We start from the raw sequence: 12,484 nt of genomic DNA, 5'->3' as shown, positions 1-12,484 counted from the left end.
TTCGCTTCCTTCCTCCTGCCCCACTACTGGGAGCCATCGTCCTCCATACCAGAGAGGCTTTACCCGCTTGGCTTGCTTGATTGCAGCCCATGTTTCACATTCACAGATAACCCCTGCAACAGTGTCCATGGTCAAGTCCACCCCTTGACCACAAGCCCATCTATATATATTGCATCTCTTCCTTGGTGGCCTGAGGTGTCATGGCCCATCGGGCTATAAATAATTCACCCTTACATTGCATGTTCAGATCCACCCGAGCCACTTCAATCTTAGCAGCCTGATTTACCTGCTTGTTTTGATGTTCTTCAGTGGCCTGACTCTTGGATAATGCATCTGCATGACGTACTTTTACAGCCAGGTTCCCCATCTGAGCAGCAGTATCTAGCCGTAGTTCAGCAGTCCAGGTTAGTTGACCTCTGCGTGGCTAGTTGTTCTGCTTCTGTTGCTGTAGCCACCCCCACAGAGCATTTGCCACCATCTATGAATCAGTGTCGAAATGAAGCACTGTTTTTCTTGTCCAGCAGCGTCTAAAGCCAAGTGGGATAGCTTTCACCTTGTCCTTCAGCAATTTCTGCAACTTGGCATGTAGGATTCCACATAGCAACTTCTCACCTTCGATGTTTTCCTACATTATTACAGGACCCATCAGTGAACAGAGCATCCTGCTTTTAATTTTCCGGTAGTTCATTATACAGGGGCTTCTTCAGCACGCATCGCCTCCTCCTCTGGTGATATTCTTAAATCTTTGCCTTTTGGCCAGTCCATGATCACTTCCAAAATTACCAGGCAACTGGGGTTTCCTGTTCAAGCCCATTGTGTAATTGATATGACCCACTTACCCCACATAATATCAGTTGCATAATGCGTAGAGAGGGTCCTCCCTCTGACCATCCAGCCCAGCACTGGCAGTTGGGGTGCTGGGAGGAGCTGTGCTCCAGTACCAATTACTTCTGAAGCAGCTCGAACCCCTTCGCCGCCAAGATCTCTTTTTTTAGCTGGAGTATAGTGGGTTTCAGTTCCCAGATCTGTGTCCCCGACTCCAAAACCCTAAGGGTTGACCTTGAGTCCCCCCTGGTGCTTTCTGCCAGAGGCTCCAAGTGGGGGCCGTTCTCTCCGACTGTGGCATAGAGCACGTTTTGAATATCTCGTCCTGCCCAGACTGGCCCAAGAACTACTGCATGAACCTGTTTAATTTGTTCAAAAGGTTGTTGTTGTTCGGGGTCCCGTTTGAAATCATTCTTCTTCTGGGTCACTTGATAAGGAAGAGCTTCCAGTCAGACTGTAATTTGGAATGTGGATTCTCCAAAACCTCACAACGCCTAGGAAAGCTTATGTTTCCTTTTTGCTAGTTAGTGGAAACAACATAGCTGTTATTTTGTTAATCACATCCACTGGGATCTGATGAGGTCCATCTTGCCATTTTAATCCTAAAAACTGGTTCTCCTATGCAGTTCCTTTGACCTTACTTTGTTTCATGGCAAAACCAGCTTTCAGAAGGACTTAGGCTATTTTCTTCCCATTCTCAAAAACTTTGGCTGTGTTGTCCTACACGAAAATGTTGTCAATGTATTACAAGCGTTCTGGAGCTTCACCCTGCTCCAGTGCAGTGTGAATCAGTCCCTGGCAGATGGTAGGGCTGTGGTTCCAGCCCTGGAGCAGTCAGTTCCAGCTGTACGGACGCCCCTCCAAGTGAAGGCAAACTGTGCCTGCACCCTGCTGCCAAAGGGACTGAGAAAAACACATTAATAATATTAATTGTACCAATCCACTTGGCTGCCATTGACTCCAGTTCGTATTGAAGTTCTAGCATGTCCGGCACAGCAGCACTTGGCAGCAGCGTGACTTCATTCAGGCCACGATGGTCTACTGCTAGTTTCCACTCTCCGTAAGACGTTCACACTGGCCATATGGGACTGTTAAAGGGTGAGGGAGTCTTGCTCATCGCTCCTTGGCTCTCCAGTCAATGAATCACCTTATGGATGGGAATCAAGGAGTCTCGGTTGGTGCAATATTGCCACCGGTGCACTGTTGTGGTAGTGATGGCACCTGTTCTTCGACTTTCAGCAGCCCCACTACAGAAGGGAGAAGCCAGGTGACACTGGGCTTTCCTGGGTGATGGCTGGAATTTTTTTTACACATCTCGCAGCTCACTCAGGTAGGGATTGGGTTGCCACCTCGTTCGTGAGTTCTGCCTCTTCCTCTTCCTGTTCTCCTGGTGGCCCTGCCTCGGAGCAGTCTGCCTCATCACTTCTTCCCTTAGTAAAGGAAGAATTTCTTCCTTTACTAGACGAGTTGACTTTCGCTTCCAACATTTCTTCTTGTGTATAGGGGCAACTGATTCCGGCACGGGTTGGTTTTCTGGTTCAGCCGCAGTGCCTGTCACGGGGGTTGGAGTGGCTGCAGTGCCCATCGCTTTGGTGTCAGATCCAGAGGCCTTCCTTCTCTGCCCTGGCGGGTACCGAATGTAGTGTTGAGCAGGACTCGGCAGGTATGAGCGAGGCCCTAGGGCACTGCAGTGATTTGTGTCTCTCTGCAGCTGCTGGGGTGGCAACATACTTTTTTCCAAATATTTTACTAGTTTGTCAGGGTTCTGCACTTGTTCAGGGATGAGCTCCAAAACATAAGAGGTGCCCACTGTCCTTGGTACTCATCCATGCTACCCCCCAGACCCTGCTACTTAAAACTGTCCCACCTCGGGGCAGATCTCTGGGTGATATTCTTAAATAGGTGTTTTAACTTTAAACAAGACCTGAAACACATTCAGGAGTAGGAGACATATCAATGGGAACATTGCTGGTCTGAACATCCCAAGGATATTAAAAGTTCTCAAGAGCTATTGTAACTAGCCTGGAGGAGAATGGGGAGGTGAAGGAGCCAGGGAGGGTGGAGGAGCAGGGGAAGGTGTCCCCTCTTGTCTCCCCCATAGATTGGCTCTCAGAGGAGAAAAGGCAAAGAGTGTAATTATTAATAGTTTCCAAGAGATGGCTCCCGAAGTATGGAGATGATGGCAATGCTGAGTACAAATACAAGATTAGTCTCACGACCATCCATTTTATCATACAAGGCAGTGTTACGAAGTACGACGCTCTGATAACCTTAGCCCTGCCCCCAGAGATGATAAACAGCACAACAGGCAAGTGAGGTGTCAGATAATGCAACTCACACCAGCGCAACAACTCTGGGAGCAAAGAAATCAGCATTGTGACCAGCGACTATTTAATATAATGAATGCTTATAACCAATTTGTTTTAACATGCTCTGGCCAGATCTTACCCACTTTGGGCACCAAAATGGACTGTTGTGGTTTAAACAGCACACAGCTATTTGCTTACGCCCCAGCCCTGCAGTGGGATGGGGGAGGGAATTGGGGGTAAAAAAAAAAAAAAAAAAAAAAAAAAAAAAGTAAAATTCATGGATTGAGATAAAGACGGTTAAGACAGTTTAATAGAACAGAAAAGGAAGGAGAAATAACAAGGATAAAAGCATTGGAATGTACAAACAAACGATGTACAATGCACTTGCCACGCGTAGACCCATGCCCAGCCAGTTCCCCGAGCCATGGTCCCTGGCCAGCCTTCGTTCTAGTTTATATACTGAGCATGACATCATATAGTATGGAATATCCCTTTGGCCAGCTTGGGTCAGCTGTCCTGGCTGTGTCTCCTCCCAGCTCCTTGTGCACCCCAGCTTCCTTGGTGGAGTGGGGTGAGAAGCTAAAAAGTGCTTGACTTAGTGTAATCAATACTATTCTTATCCTAAATCCAAAACATAGCTCTATTCCAGCCAAAACCAGGGCATCTTTCCCTTTGACAGTTTCTTTCTAACTTTTCCCCTGACCTTTTTTTTTTTTTTTAAAAAAAAACAAACAAAAAACCCCCCACAAAACAACCACAAACAAAACAAAACCTTGTGGACCTTGCCATTTAGGTGATAAAAGAGACATTATAGTCAAGTGGAAGAGCAGCTGACTCTCCAACCCCAGGATATTGCTGCTGCTGCTGCCACCACTTCTCACAATTTTTATTTCATCTTAGCGAGGAAACTTGGAGGTTCAACAAATAAAATTGTGCTCAGGAACAGGGATCAGCATTGCAATGCTGACTGATAAGTCACCAGATGCAATAACCTTCAGGCATCCGGAAAATTTGTGGTAAGAACCTTCAGCACTGAAAACACAGGTCTCTACTGGGGAGGAGAAGAATTTATTCCAGTAGCTGGAAGTAGGCACTTAGTTTTTTACATTAAACTGAAAGAGACTAAGTGCAGTTACTGTCTAGCAGGAAAAAGAAATGTATAACTAAATTATGGAGGGGAAGGTTCTATAAAGCAGAAGTAAAAAAGTTTTACTGGGTACACATATAAATGAGTAAAATGAGTACTTTCTTGACTGATACTAGGAGTATTTTCTTGATCCCTGCATTACTGTTGTCTAATTCATTGTATTTTTTTTTATAGTATCCGTGTGGAGACATGGATCTAGATTCTTCCATATCATCTCAAATTTTTGATGATCAGATGGTAAGTTCTTTCATTTTAAAGCATTTTGAAACTTTTAATAAACTTTTTAAAGCGCAATTTATTTTAGATTTAGATTCTTTGCTGCTTACAAATTTAAAACCCCAGCAGGTGAAGAAGCCTTCCATAGATTTTTCCAGTGTGTTTTGTTTGGCTTGTTGGGTTTTATGTTCATCTAGTGGTGGGTTTGTGTTTTTGTTTGTGGATTGGTTGTGTTTTGTTGGTTTTAGTTGGTTTTTTGGTGTTTGTTTTTTTTTTTAGTGCAAAGCGGTTGCTGATATTTTAAATAGACCCAAATGTTCTGGATTTATAGATACCTGAACACAGCTGTAAGGTTTGACGGATCACAAAACCAGTGTTAAGGCAGTGCGAGAAGGCAGTGGCAGTTTGGACATGTGCTGTCCTCATGTGAAGCATATTTGCCTATTCCGGGTGAACTCCTCTACCTTTGCCCTCTGATAACCTCCCAAGTGCTGTCCAGAGGCTGTTTTCACTGAACGTGCCAGCTGGGTGATGCTGTGGCTGAGGTGTGTAACCCTGGCAGCATCTCTGCTGAACAAGAATCCTCTGGAGTTTGCTACTCCAGAACCTCCCAACTAGTATAGCCCACTGCTGTGTTTCTCTGCTTTAGAACCATGTAAAGAAGTGCTGTTCTCTCGTAGCCATTTGAAATGTGTACTTTCTCATGAGGTCGTCAGATGTGTGCTAATGGACTCGATCCTTCTGGGTCCCTTCCAACTTGAGATATTCTATTCATGAAGGTGAAACAGCCAGGGGAAAAAAAAATGCAGTAAGTGGGTAGGATTTGGAAAACATGTGCATGCATTTATGATTATTAATATTGCTACTCATTTTCAGATATAACCCTTCTTGTGTTACCCCTTGCTTCGTTGAATGTATCTGATGCTGATAGTTAGCTATTTGCATAATGAAACAAAGCCAGGGAAAGAAATTTTTTTCTTTTTTCTTTCTGTAAAAGATCGCCCTAAGGAAAGATGAGAACTTTGCCTCTGCAAAACCGAGAGAACACCTGCTTCATTCATGATCCGCTTCAGGAGGTGGGCAATGGTGACTGGTTTCTTTGTTCTCCTTAGGCTCTAGAGGAAGCAAGCGATTGCCTGAGCGACCTGCCCAGCCCCTTTGCCTACCTGCTGACCATCCACCTGAAGGAGGGCCGGAACCTGGTTATCAGAGATCGCTGCGGTGAGCCCCACCTTTCAGCTGATTTCCTTCAACAGCTACATGGCTCTCCTCTCACTGACTTAAGTTTGGCAGCAGTTGGCTTCTTTTCTTCTTTTTGATGCAACAAGTTATTGATTTGTATCCGTTGCCCAGGTTGGAGCACTCAACGACTGGTTTTATCCATCTTAGGTACACAGGGGAGGGAGCTGCCCTCTGCTTGCTGTTCCTCCTGTCGGACTGTGAGGCTGCAGGCTGGGCTTAGCATCCGTACCCGTTCTGGAACTGCAGAGTCATTAACCTTGAGATATTCTATTTAGGCTTAAAAAAAGCGCCGAAGAGTACTTTGAAATTTATTAAATGATGGAGCTGCTCTAGGCATGCTTTTGGGGTTATCTGCAAAGATTTTAATAAAAGGGAAACCATAGAAACAGGGCTGTAAACCAAAAATCCCCTCTGTAATCTGGGATGCAATTTAAGGATGACAATATGAAAAGAAAACCAACCAAAAACCCCAGCCCCAAGCCCCACCCCCAAATGACATCTCAAATAAATTAGAAAAGATGTGGGGAATTCCTGGAAAAGCTATGTGAAGGTGCCTGCTGTTACCCTGGCTCCTCTTCAGGCTGTTGCAACAGGGAGTAAAAGTGCTTGTAAGCAGCCAGTTGGTAGCTTCTCTGCTTGCAGCAGAGGGAAGAGCTGTGCTGCCAGAGGCTCTGCGGAGACTTGTAGGGCTCTGCAGCAGCAGCTGCTCCAGGACCTTTGATCTGAACCTGTCAGAGAGCTCTTCCATATGTCCAGTCTTTCTGCATTTTAGATTTATCCTTTTATTTCCCATTTTTCCCCCCTGCATGTGGAAACAGTTCTGATACTTTTGCATTGCAAAATCTATAAGCAGTTTCTTTCTTCTGAGATGAAGCAATAGGGCTTATTCATACAGTTTTAAAGAAAATAAGCTTGTACAGCCTAAAGGCCTGTGAAGGTTTGCATGTGGAGGGACCTGTCTGGATTAGAAACCTTCTCACATGGGGTGCTTGTTGTAGAGGTTTCTATTATCTGTTATCTCAGTTAACTTTTTCCATGCTGGTTTTTCATGTCTTCGTGAAACAGTAACCCTTGGCCAAGCGCATGCTTGTTTTTCCTCCCAGTTTTTGGAAGGACTGAATGAGTGCTTAGATTAAGATCTTTTCTCGTTAAACAGAAGCATGTATTTCCTAACAGTGTAGCAGTTAATCAGATTTACTAGGAAGCTGCACAAGCCAGGACACATCCAATTGCTTCTATGGAAAAGATGCTAGAAATGAGCAATTCTAGCAGAGTAGTATTTCTAAAGAAGACAAAGCATAGTTTGCTCTAGGCTGTGTTTTGTTGTGTAAGGAAGCAAATGCTTGTCTTAGTGAAGCATTAGACAACACAGTGAAACAACTAAGCAAGGGGGGAAAAAACATTTTTCTGGGTCTCTGTTGCTTTGTGGCAGATGACCATGCATTTAGTAAACTAAGTATGTGAGGTGATGCATGATTCAATAAAAATCCTGGGGTTTTTTTGCACAGTCACTGGAGGTGGTTAAAATAGTGACTTAATGCTTATTCTTCAGTCACCGTCATGTTGCGGTGGTGACTCCTTAAAAAGAAAAAGCGTGCTGCTGATGTCCTGATGCACGTGTCTATAGGTTTCTGCTGTTGTACTGGTTACTTGGGATCTCTGTGTGACACTGAGGCACAGGCCTGCTTTTTGCAATGTGCTTTTCAAGTTGTTAGCTTTGCTCATCTCTCCAGTGTGACAAAACCCCAGGGAAAACTTGTGGGCTGGGAGAATGCAACTTCCCTCCTCTTCACCACCCCCCACCCCCCTTCCCCCAGCCCCTGATGCTGCACTGGGGTATACCAGCTTACTCTGAATATAGGAACACATTCACAGCTGGCATATTGTGCGAGTCAGACTGTGGCTTGGGCTGAAGGCCAAGTCATCCTCACTGACTTGTTGGGAAGCGCAAACCCCCAGAGCTAACCAAGTGGTGCTGCCCGACATAGCTGGGAGAGGGTTTCAGTCCCTCTTCCCCAAGGTTTTCTGTATGTCGAGAGGTGCTGGAGCTCTCCGGTGGGTAATGCTGAGGTGCTGGTTCCGTGTTTTATGTGTGTGTTGGACTTTGAAACCTTCTCTGATCAGCCTTGTGTGAGCAACTGCAAAAACTCTCTGGTGAGAGAGGAGTGGTGGCAGAGTGCTGGAGTCCGTAGGGAGGAGTAGCCATGTCCTGCTTTTAGTTGAGTAAGGTCACAGCCCGTGGTCAGTGCTTGACTGGTAATTGATGGAGATCGACTCCAAATACTGCATGGAGCATGCTATACGTTGAATGTGAAAACCACAGACCGAGTGAAGAATGTATGCCAGCATCTTTAGCCTACGTCAGGTTTAATGAAAGTTTTGTCAATTTCCTAAATCTTCATCTTCAGTTCATAGAATCACAGCATGGTTTGGGCTGAAAAGGACTGTAAAGATGATCTCGTTCCAACTCCCCGCCATGGGCAGGGACACCTCCCGCTGGCCCAGGCTGCTCCCAGCCCCATCCAGCCTGGCGCTGAGCACTGCCAGGGACGGGGCACCCACAGCTGCTCTGGGCAGCCTGTGCCAGCGCCTCGCCGCCCTCAGAAAAGAATTTCCTCCTGATATCTAACCTAAACCTGCCCTCTTCCAGCTCAGCGCCACCCTCCCTTGTCCTGTCACACATGCCTTTGTAAGAAGCCCCTCTCCAGCTCTCTTGCCGGCCCCTTTAGGTGCTGGAAGGTTCTGGAAGGTCTCCCCAGAGCCTTTGCTTCCCCAGGCTGCACAGCCCCATCCCTCTCAGCCTCTCTTCAGAGGAGACCTGCTCCAGCCCTTGGCTATCACAATACCAGCAATTACTCTGGGAGAAAAAAAGAGAAAGCCAAAAAAAAAAAAAAAACCGCGTCCAAGCGGCCCCAGCCCCCCCCAGTTCGCATTTCCCGGCGGTCAGTTCCGTGGCCGCCCAGGGGCGCCGCGGGGCTCGGGCCGGGGCCGCCTCCGCACGCGCGGGTGGCGCCTGCCCTCTGGTGGCGGCTCCCGGCACTGCCCGGCGGGGCCCGGGCAGCCCCCGGTGCGGGGCGGCGGGGGGTACCGCCTGTCGCAGGTCCCCCCCCCGCCTCTGCGTCTGCCTGCGTGTTGTCCCAGTGTGAGCGCTGTCGCCGTGCGAGCGTGTAACACCAAGGCTGTGTGACAGAGGAGGTGTATGCCTGCTCTTGGGAATAGCTGTTGCTGGAAACTCCTGATTTTACTCAGCAAATTCACAGGGCTCTCCCTGAATTTACTCGTTAGGTGCCTACTCAGTGGTTACTGAGTAGGAATTGGTTGTACTTGCCTGAATAGAGGTGAGCAGTGGTTCTGCTCGATGTGACCTTATTTTTTCCTAGCTTTCCAGGTATTTTCCCAGACTTTTTGTCTCGCTACATACTGCTCTTTCCCAGGATATATTCCCTTTGGTGCGATTTAAATCCTCCTTCACTTTACCAGATTTTTATTCGCCTCCCCTGCAACGTGACCCCTGTTAACATCTGCTCTTTCCTATTTTTCTTTTCATCTTTTGCTTCTTGCCGCGTTTTTTGCCTGCCTCTCCAGCCCCTGACTTTCTGCAGCTCTTCTCCTTGCAGCTGCTGGCTGCAGAGGGTACAGGGCATCAGCCCAGCGCTCCGGCTCAGCTGCACGTGCTCCCTGGTGCCTCCTGTAAAAAATACATAAGCAATGCAGGAAAAAGTCAGCGTTGTAGTGTTTTCTTCTCTCTTACTTTTTTTTTTAATTGTATGGGAAAGAAAAAGCCCCTGTACAGCAACACCCAATACATGTACCCCACCTGAGGAAGCTGAGTGCTGTTAAAGCAGGATCTTGGTTCTGGTGGCAAGGGGAGAGGCTCCAAAATATCCCTTTTTCGGTCAAAATTGCAGTGTCTCCCCTTAGGGAGGTACAGGTAGAGAGAGGTGTTAGCCTGCTGGCTGGCCATCAGCTTACTTGCAGTCTGATTTATTTGCTTCTCACTCCTTGGGGTACAATCAAACTCGGTCATACATTAGAAACTGCCGAAGCAGATGGTAAGGGGGTCCTTGGCAGGTGGCATTCGTGTCACCTGTGTGTACCTTTGGTACCTCGTGTTAGACGGTGCATGGGTCCCATGTTTATAGTTCTTGTAATTGATGAATCAAACACTGAAGGTTATGGATCTGAGTGTGTGTATACGATACCGAAAGTGTGGGTTTTGTGTACTTGTTATAGTATTACTGTTAGTAGATGACATGATGTATCTTGGTGACAGTGAAGAATTCTTGATCTCTATAATGTTAATACTGTCAGTAGTAGGAAAGCAGAAACGTATTTTATTAATTCAATACCTGTGGAGCACTGGTAGTTCTGTGATATCTTATTTGGCTTAAAAAAACCCCAAACCATTCTTAATAAGCAATGCCCTTAAGTGTTGTAATTTTGTAGTACCTTTAGTGGTTTTATGGCCTGGTTGAACTGTTTTTGTGAAGCTTGCAACTTCCAGCTCTGCATGGTTTGAGCTAGGAGAGGCTGGAGCCCTTTTCCACTTGCCCGTTCGCTTTCCAAGGGCAGGGTGATGTGTCATGGTCATTTGAGTCAGCCTAATGAAATCCGAAGTGCCTTGCTCCCTTATGGCTCTGGGGTGCTCTGACTGTGCACATCGCTGCCTGTGCAAGTCACCTTTGAACAACAGTGATGCTGTGACACTGAGCAGCAATGTGATGCCACAGCTGTAAGGAAGTGTTACCTTCCTTGAGTTGACAAACCCAGCTCTGCTGCTGTAAGAAAAAAGAGAAACTGGGTATTGAGTGCCTGTAAGGGTGAGAAGCCCCTTCTGTTTCCAGATCTTGTACTTCCGAAGTCTGAGGATGTTTGTTCATCTGTTAAACAGTGTGGTTACAAGAAATACACTTCTCGGACGTGATGTCAGCTGGGAGTGGCTGTGGTTGTGGTCGTTTGCCCCCTGCCCCTCAGCTGCATTGCTCCGGCCTGTATTTTCTATGTGTCTTTTTTCCACATAGTATTTTTCCCCCCGCTAGTTTTTTTTTAACAGCATCTTTGTGCCCTGTCTGTGTTTCTTTGGGGTTTCCCTTGTTGTTTCCTGTTGCTGCACTTTGGTTTTGCTCTCCTTGCTTTCCTCTCGCGGTGTAGTACAGAACATGCCATCGTCTTGCTGGGTGCATCTCGCTCCCCTGTCCAGAGCACATCATCATCTGCTCTCACATCTAACACCACCTACTGCCAGGGGGTCCCGGTGGGCTCCCGGAGCTGGCAGAGAGGCTGTGCTTCTCTGCTCCTAACCTCAGCGTGAGCTGTGCCAAATCTCGGGCTCCCAAGGGCAAAATAAAATTCAAGGGGACAGAATAAGACATACTTTTAACTTTAAGCAATAATGAACCTGCAGTAGCCCACCACTTAGAGCTCTGGGCTATCTGCTGCTCGGGTCCACGCTGATACCAGGGTGCTGGAGGAGGGGATGTGTTTGTGCTGTGCTGGGTGTTTGTCAGCTTAGTGCATTGTTTGGAAAGCAAATGCTCGGAACAATTAGGCTGTATCGCTCCCTGCAAACATACTGATTAATTTAGACTTTCTCTGTTTTCAGGGTATCTGCAATTAGATCATTAGTCCCTCAGATTTATTAATTATTGAGATGTATTAGGCAACTTTTCACACTTCTTTTTGAAAGGCGTAATCATGGCTAATTTACAACTGCTAAGAATTTGAATGGTGCTGGGTGCTTGTTTTGATGTTTTCTGGATCTGGTGTAGCTCTGCCTACGAGGGCTTGTGCAGCAAGTGTTGGTCTGTGCCAAGTTTGGTTTCTGGAGAGACAAAGTGTGCGGCTGGAACTTTGCCCTTTATACACGGTGATCCCTGTGAGCATCCTTCCTGGACTGGCAGTGGGAAATGAATGCACAAAGATAGGAACTTCAGGAAAATAGATTGAGTTCGAACAAAAGCAATTAATCCATTGTATGCGTAGCCACCTTTGGTAAATTAATGTTAAATTAAGAAGCATAGGGATGGCAGCACAGAAAGAGAATACATAAAGGCCCAGAGAATACCCTGTGACTCTTCTTTTGTAGATAATTGTAATTTAGATAACAGGTTTCTTAAACGGTCCAAGCTCTATTAATTGTCAGAGCTGAGTCTTGGGGGGGGGGGGGGGGGGCACCTGCCTGCATTAGCAGCTCACACTGTGTCTTTCTGGGACCCCTTAAGACTACAAGAAGACACAACTATTTACACCGAAGGTCCTCTGTGCTGCCTAGTAATATAAATGTGCTTTCTGCCCTCCTGTGCCTTCATACTTGAGCCCGACTGGGAATACAATGTTCAGCTGAACTATTTTTTGCCATAGGCAAGTCCATTCTTCGTGTCCTTGCATCCCTAATGCACGCCACATGGCGTTTTGGTAGGGTCTTGCACGTTCTTTTTAGCTCCTTTAGGTTTTTTAAACACTGTGAAGTGTCTTGCATAGAATGTTCCGTATCTGCTTCTGTCACTTTATTACTGTTCAGTTCAGGCTTTTTTTCCCTTTTTTCCCCCCATCATCTGTGGGTTTGCATACATTCTTCACACTTCTCTGGTCTTTTTAGTGTATTGGGTTTTGTTGTGGTGTGTTTTTTTGGTTTGTGGGCGTGTTTTTTGCTTGTTTGTTGGTTTATTTTCCCTTGGAACCTATTGGCGATGCTTGTTTCCAAGCAATGTTTCACTTCCATCTGGTCATGTAAAACTAGCTGGGC

General features: G+C 46.4%; 1 protein-coding gene across 6 annotated transcripts in view; it reads left to right on the top strand.

Moving 5' to 3' along the window:
- The window catches only part of MCTP2 (multiple C2 and transmembrane domain containing 2), a 127,623-nt gene that overhangs the window by 22,588 nt on the left and 92,551 nt on the right, over positions 1–12,484 (top strand). For all 6 annotated transcript variants that reach the window (XM_055716772.1, XM_055716767.1, XM_055716766.1 and 3 more), the window contains 2 exons: positions 4,456–4,518; positions 5,610–5,718. In XM_055716772.1, coding sequence (XP_055572747.1) covers positions 4,456–4,518; positions 5,610–5,718 — 172 coding nt within the window. The remainder of the gene's footprint in view (positions 1–4,455; positions 4,519–5,609; positions 5,719–12,484) is intronic.

This window comes from Falco cherrug, chromosome 7 (genome assembly GCF_023634085.1).
Source record: "Falco cherrug isolate bFalChe1 chromosome 7, bFalChe1.pri, whole genome shotgun sequence".
Classification (NCBI taxonomy): Eukaryota; Metazoa; Chordata; class Aves; order Falconiformes; family Falconidae; genus Falco; species Falco cherrug.
The sequence above is the reverse complement of the archived record's forward strand: the minus strand, read 5'-3'. Positions and strand labels throughout refer to the sequence as shown.